The 13,039-nt window shown below is 28.2% G+C and overlaps 1 protein-coding gene across 2 annotated transcripts in view; it reads right to left on the bottom strand.

Annotated features, from left to right (window-relative positions):
* Positions 1-2,884: 2,884 nt before the first annotated feature.
* LOC101241405 (tyrosine-protein phosphatase non-receptor type 22) overlaps positions 2,885-13,039 on the bottom strand; it is a 72,540-nt gene continuing 62,385 nt past the window's right edge. Inside the window, exons 16-19 of one of the 2 annotated variants that reach the window (XM_065818470.1) lie at positions 12,059-12,151; positions 4,136-4,212; positions 3,766-3,817; positions 2,885-3,678 (exon numbers count right to left, since the gene is read on the bottom strand). In XM_065818470.1, coding sequence (XP_065674542.1) covers positions 3,581-3,678; positions 3,766-3,817; positions 4,136-4,212; positions 12,059-12,151 — 320 coding nt within the window. In that variant the 3' untranslated portion in view covers positions 2,885-3,580. The remainder of the gene's footprint in view (positions 3,679-3,765; positions 3,818-4,135; positions 4,213-12,058; positions 12,152-13,039) is intronic. The other variant, XM_065818471.1, reaches the window with a different exon arrangement.

The raw sequence follows: 13,039 nt of genomic DNA on the forward strand, positions 1-13,039 counted from the left end.
CGAATTCCAAAGAGCTGATGTTCGAGGAGTTCTTAGGAACAGTCACAGAAAAAGGATGACACTTAATTGAATGACAAGTAACACAAGAATGAATTTTAGTAGATGGCACAAGAGACGCTAGCTTTTTAGAGCAGTGCCCATTATAGTATTTGTAGAAAAGTGAAAGAGAAGCAACATTACGACGAGGTAATAATGGTTGGAGGTTGGCTGCAAGAGCAGGTCCAACTATGTTTACAATGCGTTTTTTGCACCTTGTCTAAAAGAGAAAATGCATCATTAGAAGAACCGCCCCAGATATGGCAACAGTATTCCATACAAGGCCGGATTTGAGATTTATAGAGATAGAGAATAGAATCCAAAGTAAGAAAGTGACGAGCTCGATAAAGAGATGCAACCTTAGCAGATGCTAATTTTGCAACTGATTTGATATATGGTTTCCGAGGAAGATTGGAAGTAAGAGTTAATCCTAGAAGATGAAGAGTAGATGACTCATCGAATATATCACCGTTCATAAATATGGGAAGATCTAAATTATTGCGATAACAATGCCACCTTAGATGTGAGAATATCTGGAAGATCGTTAATGTAAATTAAAAAGAGTATAGGGCCAAGGATAGAACCTTGAGGAATCCCTGAAGTTACAGAATAAGAGGAAGAGTGCTGTCCATTGAGGACAACTTTTATACTATGATTGGAAAGGAAGAATTCAATAATCTTAAAGATGTTGCCAGATACACCATAAGAAGAAAGCTTATGGAGAAGACCAGCATGCCAAACTTTATCAAAAGCTTTTGAAATGTCAAGAGCGATGGCCTTAACCTCTCCACCTCTATCGAATGCATGATAAAACCTATCAGTTATTACTGTTAGCAAATCAGCTGTAGAACAAGAAGATCGAAATCCATATTGATGGTCAGAAAATAAGTTATTAGATTCAAGAAAAGAAATTAAGTGTTTGTTAATTAAAGATTCAAAAATCTTGCTCATGATAGGAAGAAGACTAATGGGATGGTAGTTAGATGAATCAGATCGCTCTCCAGAATTTTTGAAGATGGGGATAACAGATGCTGCTTCCCAGCAGGCTGGAAAACAAGACTCTGATAAGCACTTGTTGAATAGTTTTGAGAGTATAGATGACAGCTCTGGAGAACACTTCTGCAAAACAATAACAGGTATGTTGTCCGAGCCACAAGCTATAGAAGAGTCTAGACAGGAAATCACTTTAGATACAGAAGCTGGAGTGATATGAATGTCAAGCAATGGATCAACCTGTTTGTTGGCAATATCAGGTAGAACGCAACTAGTGGAATCAAGAGATGATATTAATGAAAAGTTTTTAGCAAACAATTCAGCTTTGTCTTTAGGTGAGGTGACAAAGTCTGAACCATACAAGAGAGGTGGAATTAAAGATTTGCCCTTATTATTGATATTATTAAAGATTCTCCAGAAGTCACGAGAGTCCAATTTTTGAGATAAGATACGAGATTTCATGACCTGAGAATAGCGGGTTTTGGCGTTAGACAAAACCTTACATGGTTTTTTTTGGAGAGCACTCACACAGAAAGTGTGAGAGGAGCAGTCACACAGAAAGTGTGAGAGGAGCAGTCACACAGAAAGTGTGAGAGGAGCACTCACACAGAAAGTGTGAGAGGAGCACTCACACAGAAAGTGTGAGAGGAGCACTCACACAGAAAGTGTGAGAGGAGCACTCACACAGAAAGTGTGAGAGGAGCACTCACACAGAAAGTGTGAGAGGAGCACTTACACAGAAAGTGTGAGAGGAGCACTCACACAGAAAGTGCGAGAGGAGCACTCACACAGAAAGTGTGAGAGGAGCACTCACACAGAAAGTGTGAGAGGAGCACTCACACAGAAAGTGCGAGAGGTCTCAACATTTAGTGATTTTTCAGGAACAAAGTTTTATTGCAGAAGACTGTAAAAGAACTTGTTTTATAAATGACAGTGAAAGAACTATTTTATAAACATTTTGATTTAATACGCAGTTTTTAAACATTGGTCAATTTTTAAACAGTGGTCACAGTAGTATTATACTATATTATATTATATGAGGAATTATATGTTCTTTATAGTAGAACCCAAAACTTTTTTCCCTTGTTGTGAATTTTAAGCCTTCCAATGTAAACCGATATTAAAGCAAGGATGTTAAAGCAAGGATGCTAAAGGAAGGATGTTAAAGCAAGGATGTTAAAGCAAGGATGTTAAAGCAAGGATGTTAAAGCAAGGATGTTAAAGCAAGGATGTTAAAGCAAGGATGTTAAACCAAGGATGTTTTCCAATCACTTTAATAACAAAACTTATGTCAAATATTGAAAAAAAGTAAGAAACAACACAACTTGTCTTTAACTATAACTTTTTGCGCTTAAGTTAGCCAATTTCCACTTTAATTTGGCATTTTTTCATTTTAATTTGGCAATTTTTACTTTAATTTGTAAAGTGAAAACTGTCATAATAAAATTAAAAAATGCCAAATTAAAGTAAAAATTAGCAATTTAAATGCAAAAATAGTAATAAATATTTGTAGTAATAAATATTTTTTATGGACTTAAATAATAAAAAAATATTGAATATAAAATTAATATATATTTATATATATGAATTTAATATGCGTTTATACTAAACTAACATATATTTTATAACATAATATTAATATATATATATATTGATTAATAAATACAAATTCAAGCATTTTAATGAAAACTTAAAATAAAAATATATTTAAAGTTGCTATTAACAACAAAAAACAATAATTTTGCACAACTGCAACAAAAAACTCTATATCCTACAAATCAGAACATTTAAAAAGCAAGTGAATCATACGCTTAATTTGAGCAATATACTGAGTATAAAAAAAAAATTACTTAAATTTTCAAAAAAAAAAAAATTTAATGTATTGTAAAATGCAGCCAAAGTTATAATATAATACACAGCTTCATTTTAAAAATACAGCTAAAAAAAACGTAAATTTTACAAATACAATATTTTTTAAAAATCCAAAAACACTACAACTGCATTTTTTTAGAAAAATACAAAATCGTGATTACAAAGTTGTAAAAAAACAATTTTGTTGTTATGGCAACATGTAAAACTTATAAGAAATAATACAAAATCATCAAACATGATTTTATAAAATATAGTTAATTCTTTTAAAAACAAATCAGAACCAAAAATTTATTTTATAAATTAATCAACAGATTTAAAAAATCAAATAAATAAAATAAATGTTATTAGGTAATTTTGCTACTTACAAATAAAACTTTGCAATTATACTAATTCAAATTAATATAATTAACAATTACTAATTAACAGAACAAAACTTGGCAACTCTGACACTTTAACTTTTTTTTTCTTCACTTTCACTTTCATTCTAACAAAAATAAAGTAAAACAAAAAATAGAAAACATTTATTTAAGATTTTAAAATTTTGATATTTACACAAGAAATTTTGATCACTGATAAAAATGTTTTATCTTAACCATGAATGCATTTTTTTATTTTATCGGTTCAAAAGATTCCAACAGATACAGTGTTTTTATTGCTTTCTGTCATCACGTGCCATCACTCAATCCTTCCCCCCCATATACTTGACTTCATACTTTTTCCAGTGAGAAGGCTGTGCAACCATTCCTTTTGGTTTAGCACTGATTCGGTTTGGAAAAGCTAAACAATATTAAAGTTAAAGTCAATTTAAAGTTTGTATTTTATTTTAAAATAAAAAACTTTTTAAATAAATATATAGAAACATACCCAGAGAGTTAAACCCATAATTATCAAATGACATTAGTGCAGAATCTGTTTTCTGAAAAATCCATTTTGCTTTAATAGTACAATTAAGTATGTTTTTTAATTTAAACTTAATAGTTAACTTATTTAATTCAGTTTTACATGCAAGTTAATTGACAGAATATGTTTATAACACAAAATAAAATAAAAAGAAAGAGAACACACACAGAAATAACAATCCAGAGTAAACACACTGAATATATATATATATATATATATATATATATATATATATATATATATATATATATATATATATATATATATATATATATATATATGTATATATATATAAGTACATATATAACTAATAAAAACACACAAAAATACTTACTGTTGGTTTCTTAGTGTTATTTGGTAGGATTTTATTGATTGTCTTGTTTAAGTTCCAATTTTTAGATGTTGGAGAAGCTAAAAAGAAAATTCTCGGAAAAATAAAGATTTTATCAAAATATCAAGCAACTTGTTGAATTAAATGCAAATTAATTGTCTGAAGGTTTTAATTAGGGAAGTGATTAACCATGATAAAAATCACTAAGCAACAAGTTTTGGCATAAAACATATAGAAAAAGTTGAAACATAACAAAATTTATAAAAACTTTTTTTTTTTAAATAACATATTTTTAACTTCAATTAGTCATATTTTAGTCACATTTTAGTTCAAAACAATGCTGATCTGCTCAGTGCGACATTAAATTTTTTATTTATTTGGTGCAGTGTTTAGAGTGCTTGCTTTAGCATTAGGAGAGGTCCAAGGTTCCATGCCATCATTTTTAACTGAATTATATTTTCAAATTTAAACAATATACACCTAAAGTTTAACAAATAAATTTATTTTTTTTAATTATATATTGTCTTGGATAATATTACATTTTTTGTAGGTTATTTTATGAAAACAAATTAGCAGGTTATATTTATATTTTGACATAATATTGTTATAGATTTTAAAACTCTTTATTTATTTTAGTGCAGTTTATATTTCAATAAAAGATTAGGAAATTAAACCCAAAACGAAGTTCACATATCCAGCATCAAAGCAAAAAGGTTGTAACTGAAAAGCAAAATTGAGATAAATGTATAATATGTATTCTTAAAGGGTAGTACCTGAATATGGTCATTCCAAAATTATCCTCCATGCTTTACATGTTCACACAAAAAAATTGTTGCAACTACAAAAAAAGACTTTTCTTGCATAAATGTTGAAAGTGTTGTCTCTGATGAATAGGAGTTCTAACATGCTCAATTACACCCGATTAAAGATGAAGTATAACTTAACTCTTTCATAATTATTTGTGTATAATACTAATATAATTTATGTAATATTGCAAATAATATTTTATATATATTATTTAAAAATAAGTTATCTTTATGATTTGTGATGATAAATGAAGAAGTATAAATACAGAATAAAGTGCACAATAGTTGCAAAAATATGCACAGATGTTGTATAACGTAAATTGTGATGGAATGGTGATGATATGTAACAATAGAAAACAAGCGCTTGTTTTCTATTGTAGCTTGTAGCGCTTAAGCGCTATGAGTTAAAATAAGAATTAGTATATATTATATTAGTAATTAGTAAATGAAAGTGTATGTTAATTTGAAGATAAAAGTGTAAAAAATTTAAATTATGTTATGCATTATGATCAACCGAAACAGGAAATACACTGAAGCCAAAATTCAATACTGAAACCGAAACCAACATTTCAGCATTTTCCAAAAACTAATACCAAAATTTCTAATAAACAAAAAAAAATATATTGGAGAATTTCATCTAAATAATTTTTACATGTTGTTTATTTAGTTATTTTGATTTTTTACATATGTTGTTTATTGTTTTGATGACTTCTTTCCATCTTATATAATAATAATAATAAATTAATAGTCATAATTAAATAATAAGAAAAGCAATAATCCTCAAAGCTTACAACCAGTCAACCATGAAATATTATCCTTGTTCAGTGTCTATTTAAACTGTTTAAACAAAATTTGTTATTTTAAAACAAAATGCTATCATTTTGTTATATTCAATATATTTGCGTTTTTAAAATATTCAAGAACCAGATGGATACTCGCTATATACTAACTAAAAGTTAAGTAATTTGTGAACAATAGGTTAAATTTCAAATAGAAATGGCAAAACCATACAAAAATTTTATTAATTTATACTAAGATAAAAATTTTGTTTAAATTTTTATCTTAGTATTAGCTCTTCATAACTTTATCAACACAAAAATAACTTAATGATTAAACATTATAAAATTCATATTACTATTAAAATAAAAATTTTAAATAAGATCAATTCATTTTTTAAATGGAAACTTGCAAACAACAAGCGTTTTACTAAAGATGTATTTCTACTAAAAATGTATTTTCAAATATAAGTTTATAAAATTTCAATTGTTTAGTTTTTTTTCAACAGGTGGTTTTAACTCTGATCCTGCTTGTGTTAAAAATGTTGTTTGTCTCATTCTAGTTGCCACCATTATGATGGGTTGATGTTTAATAGTTATATTACAATTCAATAATAGAAAAAAAAATGTGCTAACTCGTAATTGATAATTTTAATTTTTCTTAAAAATAATTCATTCATCGAAATGACTTTACAAATGGCAAGAAAAGAAAATTAAATACAAAAATTGAATGAAAAAAAAAAAATGAAAAAAAAGTTGGATAAGAGTAATGCTTTTAGTTACAACAATTTCAAATAATAAAAAAATAAGAACTTCGATCTTTAAAGTTAACGAAGTTAAAAAAAATAATCACTTTTAATATCTCATTTTTTATCTCTATGCTTATGCTTGTTAAAAAACTGCTGATATTAATTAGTTAATATAAATATTATTAACTCTCTCATGCAAATACTATTTCAACTGACAACTTAATACTGAGAAGTCAATTGTTTTATAAAACACTGCTATAAAAATTTCTAATGTTACGTAAAACAAGATTTCTACAAAATATATATTCTTTTACAATTCTTATTACAGAAAAAAAAGTGCAAACGAGCAATTAGTAATTATAAATTTCTCTATAAATCATTCATTCATTCATTGCAATTTACAGGTAAAACTTACGAGAAAATAAATAAAAAGATTTGAAGAAATAAAAAAAAAGGTGACTAAGTACAGTTGAAAGGAAAAATGTTCTTAGTTAAAAACAGCAACTATATATGATTATATTATTAAAATAATCTATTAAATATTTTTATTAAAATAATAAAATAAGAAATTTTATCCCTTATGAAAAATGAATTTATAACATTAAAACATGCCAATGCTTTATCATATCCTTTCCCTGATTGACATTCAACTACGCCAAGCAGCTCATCCTATTATTTTCCATTTGTATTTAAATCCCAGTCTGGATTTGTAACAACATTAGCTAGACATTCATTTACAACAGAAATATAGTCTCTGTTTATAGCTGAAACTTTTTTAATATCAATGTGCAAAACTAGATTTCTACTTTTAAATTTTTTTTTTGTGTGAGTATTTTATTAAATTTTACCACTAGTAAAACGAAACTAATCTAAATAAGTGAAGCAAAAAAAAAAAAAAAAAGGTATAGTTTACATCACAAACAATATTCACCAGCAAAGCATATTGTAAATAATAAAACTATTTTAAAGGCTTTTTCAAAATTTAAATGAATTTATGAAATTTTAGTATATGGTTTTTCCAAATTACATCCTGAATATTTCAAACATTTTTCAGAACTCTAATTTTTTTCAACCAGTCAACCATGACTGGCAAGAACTCATTTTGATAGGTCAAAATAGCAACTTTAGTCATTTTGGGTGGTTGTTGACTATTTACTGACCGTTATTTTCCAGGCTGTATATGTGGAAGGGTTTAACGAAGATGAAAGCTTACCTCTAAAAGAAAATACCTATAGGAAATGTTTCATTAAATAGTATAGGCTAAAGTTTCACGTTCGTAAGTAAAGACCTATGTGATATGTGCTAGGAAAATAAAATGCTGGAATGCGATCTAATGTTAACAGAAGAAAGGACTCAGCAATGAGAACTACATAAAAGACAAAAACAAAATGCTAGAAATTCAAAGAGAGAGACAAAATTGCTACACCAAAAAACTACACTGCTGTATTCAACTTTCCTAGGCAAACAAACCTTGATGAACAAAGCTGCTTTGCAGAGAAAATTGTTGACAGCGGTACTACCAAGGACGTGGTGGAGATCAAACTTGGAACTTCTCAACTAAGAAGTAAACACTCTACCACTAACACCACTACCACATGATTAGAGTGGACACTGTTTTACTTGGGCTAAGCATGAAAAAGGCTAGGCATAAATGACAGATTATGCTTACGTAAATGGTTAACTAGTTAAGATAACAGCAACAAGGAGAATTTAATTTTATATTCAGACTCTTGTGGAGGACAGAATCATAACCAGATAATCTGTACTGATTTGCTATGCACAGTTGGAATGACAAGAAATAATCAATGTATTCGCCAAAATTTCTTCGAGCTTGGACATTCAAAAAATGAATGTGACACCATGCACTCCATAGCAGAGGGCAAGTTCAATCAAAAGGACGTGTATCTTCCATCTGGATACATTCCACATATGCAAAGACAAATTCAAGAAATAATAGTGTTATGCTCACCAAAACAGAAATGACACATTAAGGTTTCATAGATTTCAACAGTCTAAATTCTAAAATATGCTGAAGCGCAGCATTTAGTGGCATTAATTTTGCTTAAAATAAAGGTGGAGAAATTTAGTATAGTAAACAACGGAAACGCAGTAGACCAATTAACTTCTAAACAGTTGCTTAAAGCAACAAAACTCTTTCAGACTCCCTACCAATGTTGATAAAAAAAGGACCTAATGACACTCACACTAATACCTCGATTGAAAAGGGATTGGAACCAAGGGATTGCAAAGACTTATTATAGCTATTATATTCAGAATAGAATTTGTATAATAAGATTTAAAAAACAAAATTTTTTTAACATCTTCGCTTCCAATAAGTCTGCAAGTAATTACTATTAGAATTGGAAGTTACTGGAAAAGAAAAGTTTAAATTTATAAAGCAAGATAACGATTAACAGACAACTTAAAAGATTGCAAATTGTATGAACAACAATGCACACCAAGTGTATGAACAGGGACACTATCCATGGGCAACGTGGCACTGTTAGTACTTTAATGTTTTACAGCTGTTGATGGGATCAGCCTCTATGGGAGCTACCACAGAAATCGGGAAACCTGACAACCAACCGGCCTTAGAACCGAATGAGTTGACTAGTCATAAAAACAGAGACACAAGCAAAACCCATGGAACTAGTCAAGAAGATCCAGCATTCAACATCCTAAACTGGAAACAATGTATCATAAATACATCTACGCCAGGCTATTAGATGAAGAAGGGGCGCGAGTCTCATAATAACAACTTTTTATTCTTTAAACTTTTTGACAAATTGGCAATAAAAAAATTTCTAAGACTGTTTGTCAAGGTAATATTTATTACAAGTTAAATGTGTAAATAAAAAATTTTTTGTTTTGTTTTTATTAGGGTACTCTTAGAAGTTCTAACAGTCTTATCACAGAGCACTGCGTTCATGCCTCCTTCCTTACCAATGTCATTTATTGGGCTAGAGTCAATGTTGAACCTCAATTAAAATTTTAGGTTATCATATGACAGCTAAGGTATGATTAATTGAGAAATGGTTAGATTAGGTTAAATTTAGCAATGCATTTATGCATACTGTTTGTTTGTTGAATAAATATTTAAAAGGCAACATGCATACTTGTTCAAGTTAAACAAAGTTTTAACTGTACATACAGCAAACTTTACTTTAAATACAAAATGAAAGTAATATTTAGTTTATTAATTCACAACCGTTACTGTAAATAAAAAATGCTTTTTAAGATTAAAAAAATATTATGTTAAAATTATTTATTTTTTTAGCAATGGCATGCTAAGCTACAAACACTACTAATTATTTTGAGAAATAATTTTAATAGTTGAACCTCTGACAGATGTTTAATAGTTAAACCTCTGACAGATGTTTAATAGTTGAACCTCTGACAGATGTTTAATAGTTGAACCTCTGTCAGATGTTTAATAGTTGAACCTCTGACAGATGTTTAATAGTTGAACCTCTGTCAGATGTTTAATAGTTGAACCTCTGACAGATGTTTAATAGTTGAACCTCTGACAGATGTTTAATAGTTGAACCTCTGTCAGATGTTTAATAGTTGAACCTCTGACAGATGTTTAATAGTTGAACCTCTGTCAGATGTTTAATAGTTGAACCTCTGACAGATGTTTAATAGTTGAACCTCTGTCAGATGTTTAATAGTTGAACCTCTGACAGATGTTTAATAGTTGAACCTCTGACAGATGTTTAATAGTTGAACCTCTGACAGATGTTTAATAGTTGAACCTCTGACAGATGTTTAATAGTTGAACCTCTGACAGATGTTTAATAGTTAAACCTCTGTCAGATGTTTAATAGTTGAACCTCTGACAGATGTTTAATAGTTGAACCTCTGACAGATGTTTAATAGTTGAACCTCTGTCAGATGTTTAATAGTTGAACCTCTGTCAGATGTTTAATAGTTGAACCTCTGACAGATGTTTAATAGTTGAACCTCTGTCAGATGTTTAATAGTTGAACCTCTGTCAGATGTTTAATAGTTGAACCTCTGACAGATGTTTAATAGTTGAACCTCTGACAGATGTTTAATAGTTGAACCTCTGACAGATGTTTAATAGTTGAACCTCTGTCAGATGTTTAATAGTTGAACCTCTGTCAGATGTTTAATAGTTGAACCTCTGACAGATGTTTAATAGTTGAACCTCTGACAGATGTTTAATAGTTAAACCTCTGTCAGATGTTTAATAGTTGAACCTCTGACAGATGTTTAATAGTTGAACCTCTGTCAGATGTTTAATAGTTGAACCTCTGTCAGATGTTTAATAGTTGAACCTCTGACAGATGTTTAATAGTTAAACCTCTGTCAGATGTTTAATAGTTGAACCTCTGACAGATGTTTAATAGTTGAACCTCTGACAGATGTTTAATAGTTGAACCTCTGACAGATGTTTAATAGTTGAACCTCTGTCAGATGTTTAATAGTTGAACCTCTGTCAGATGTTTAATAGTTGAACCTCTGACAGATGTTTAATAGTTGAACCTCTGTCAGATGTTTAATAGTTGAACCTCTGTCAGATGTTTAATAGTTGAACCTCTGACAGATGTTTAATAGTTGAACCTCTGACAGATGTTTAATAGTTGAACCTCTGACAGATGTTTAATAGTTGAACCTCTGTCAGATGTTTAATAGTTGAACCTCTGTCAGATGTTTAATAGTTGAACCTCTGACAGATGTTTAATAGTTAAACCTCTGTCAGATGTTTAATAGTTGAACCTCTGTCAGATGTTTAATAGTTGAACCTCTGACAGATGTTTAATAGTTGAACCTCTGACAGATGTTTAATAGTTGAACCTCTGTCAGATGTTTAATAGTTGAACCTCTGACAGATGTTTAATAGTTAAACCTCTGTCAGATGTTTAATAGTTGAACCTCTGACAGATGTTTAATAGTTGAACCTCTGACAGATGTTTAATAGTTGAACCTCTGACAGATGTTTAATAGTTGAACCTCTGTCAGATGTTTAATAGTTGAACCTCTGACAGATGTTTAATAGTTAAACCTCTGACAGATGTTTAATAGTTGAACCTCTGACAGATGTTTAATAGTTGAACCTGTCAGATGTTTTTAAATCATAAACTAATTGCTTAGGCTTATAAAAAAAACTACAAATAAAAAGAAGTCAATGTTAAATAAAACAAGTTTAAAAGGTAATTTCTATTTCAATTTTAAAATACTTATTAAGTATTTTTTAACTGAAATAAAAATTACCTTAATATAATAAATAAAACAAGTAACCAGTTAATCTTTTTAAAATAAAAGAGTTATTTGAAAGTAAATTATACTTAGCATCGATTACTAAAAGCTATTGAAGTAATCATTAATATTGTTTTCTTGTGTTACTAACTGAATGCCAAGTAAAATTTTGGAAAGGGGGTTAATTAGTGTTGTTTAAAATTTTCTTTTAGCAAAAATCAACATGATATAGTACTTTAATAAAGATGAGTAATTAAATTAAGAATAAATAAATTGTTGTTAATAAAGAAATAAACTAAGAATAGTCAGTAGAATGAAAAACTACAAATTGATATTTTTAACATAACAGCAACCAGTTATTAAACAACTTACCTGATATGTCTTGTGGTGAAACATATGGATCATCTGTCACTTTTGAATAATCCTGTTTAGATTTATCTTTGTTTTGTTGGTTATAAACATTATCTGAATGATAAACACGATTATAGTACAAAATATAAAAAACATTAAAAAAAATTCAACTACATACAAAACTTAAAAACATTACTCAAAAAATTTAACATAAATTTTATTTTGGAGATATTTGTATTTATAGTTATGTTTTTTTATACTATTTTTTTGTCTAAACTTTATTATATAGATTTTATTAAAATAAATTTAATTTTTTTTGTCAAAGGTATATTTTCAAACATGATGTGCACCACTTTATGTTTAAACATTTAATTAAAAAGTTTAATTAAAATTCATTTTTACATAGCTTATTTGATTAATTTTAAATTACAAATGTCACAAGATTTCTACATAAAAGAAATTCATGAACATAAAAAAGAATAACAATTGCTTTATGTGAAGTCTAATTCAATATACTTGATTATTATCTTTAATGTTAAAACTTATAAAAAGGAAGCTTCATTGAAAAAAATTGAGGTTCAAGTAAAAAAAGAAAACAACTAACATTTTTATATGAGGATATATGAGATGAATTTATATGAGGAGTCTTAAAAGCTTCTTAATGTTGATTAAACCAAACTTAAAGGTCTTTTTTGACAAAGGGACTTTGAAACTCACCCATCACCGTTTGATGCATCTACTAAAGCTATGTAAAGTATCTTAATTTAATGTTTAAGTCAAGTTTTATTTATTAATGATTATGCCAACAGACTTTTAATATGAATCATAAATTTTAGTAGCCTAAACGAGCAATTAAAACTTAAATTGGACAAAGGTGTGCATATATATATATATATATATATATATATATATATATATATATATATATATATATATATATATATATATATATATATATATATATCTATATATATATATATCTATATATATACATATATATAT

The sequence above is a fragment of the Hydra vulgaris genome, chromosome 14 (genome assembly GCF_038396675.1).
Source record: "Hydra vulgaris chromosome 14, alternate assembly HydraT2T_AEP".
In the NCBI taxonomy this organism is placed as follows: domain Eukaryota; kingdom Metazoa; phylum Cnidaria; class Hydrozoa; order Anthoathecata; family Hydridae; genus Hydra; species Hydra vulgaris.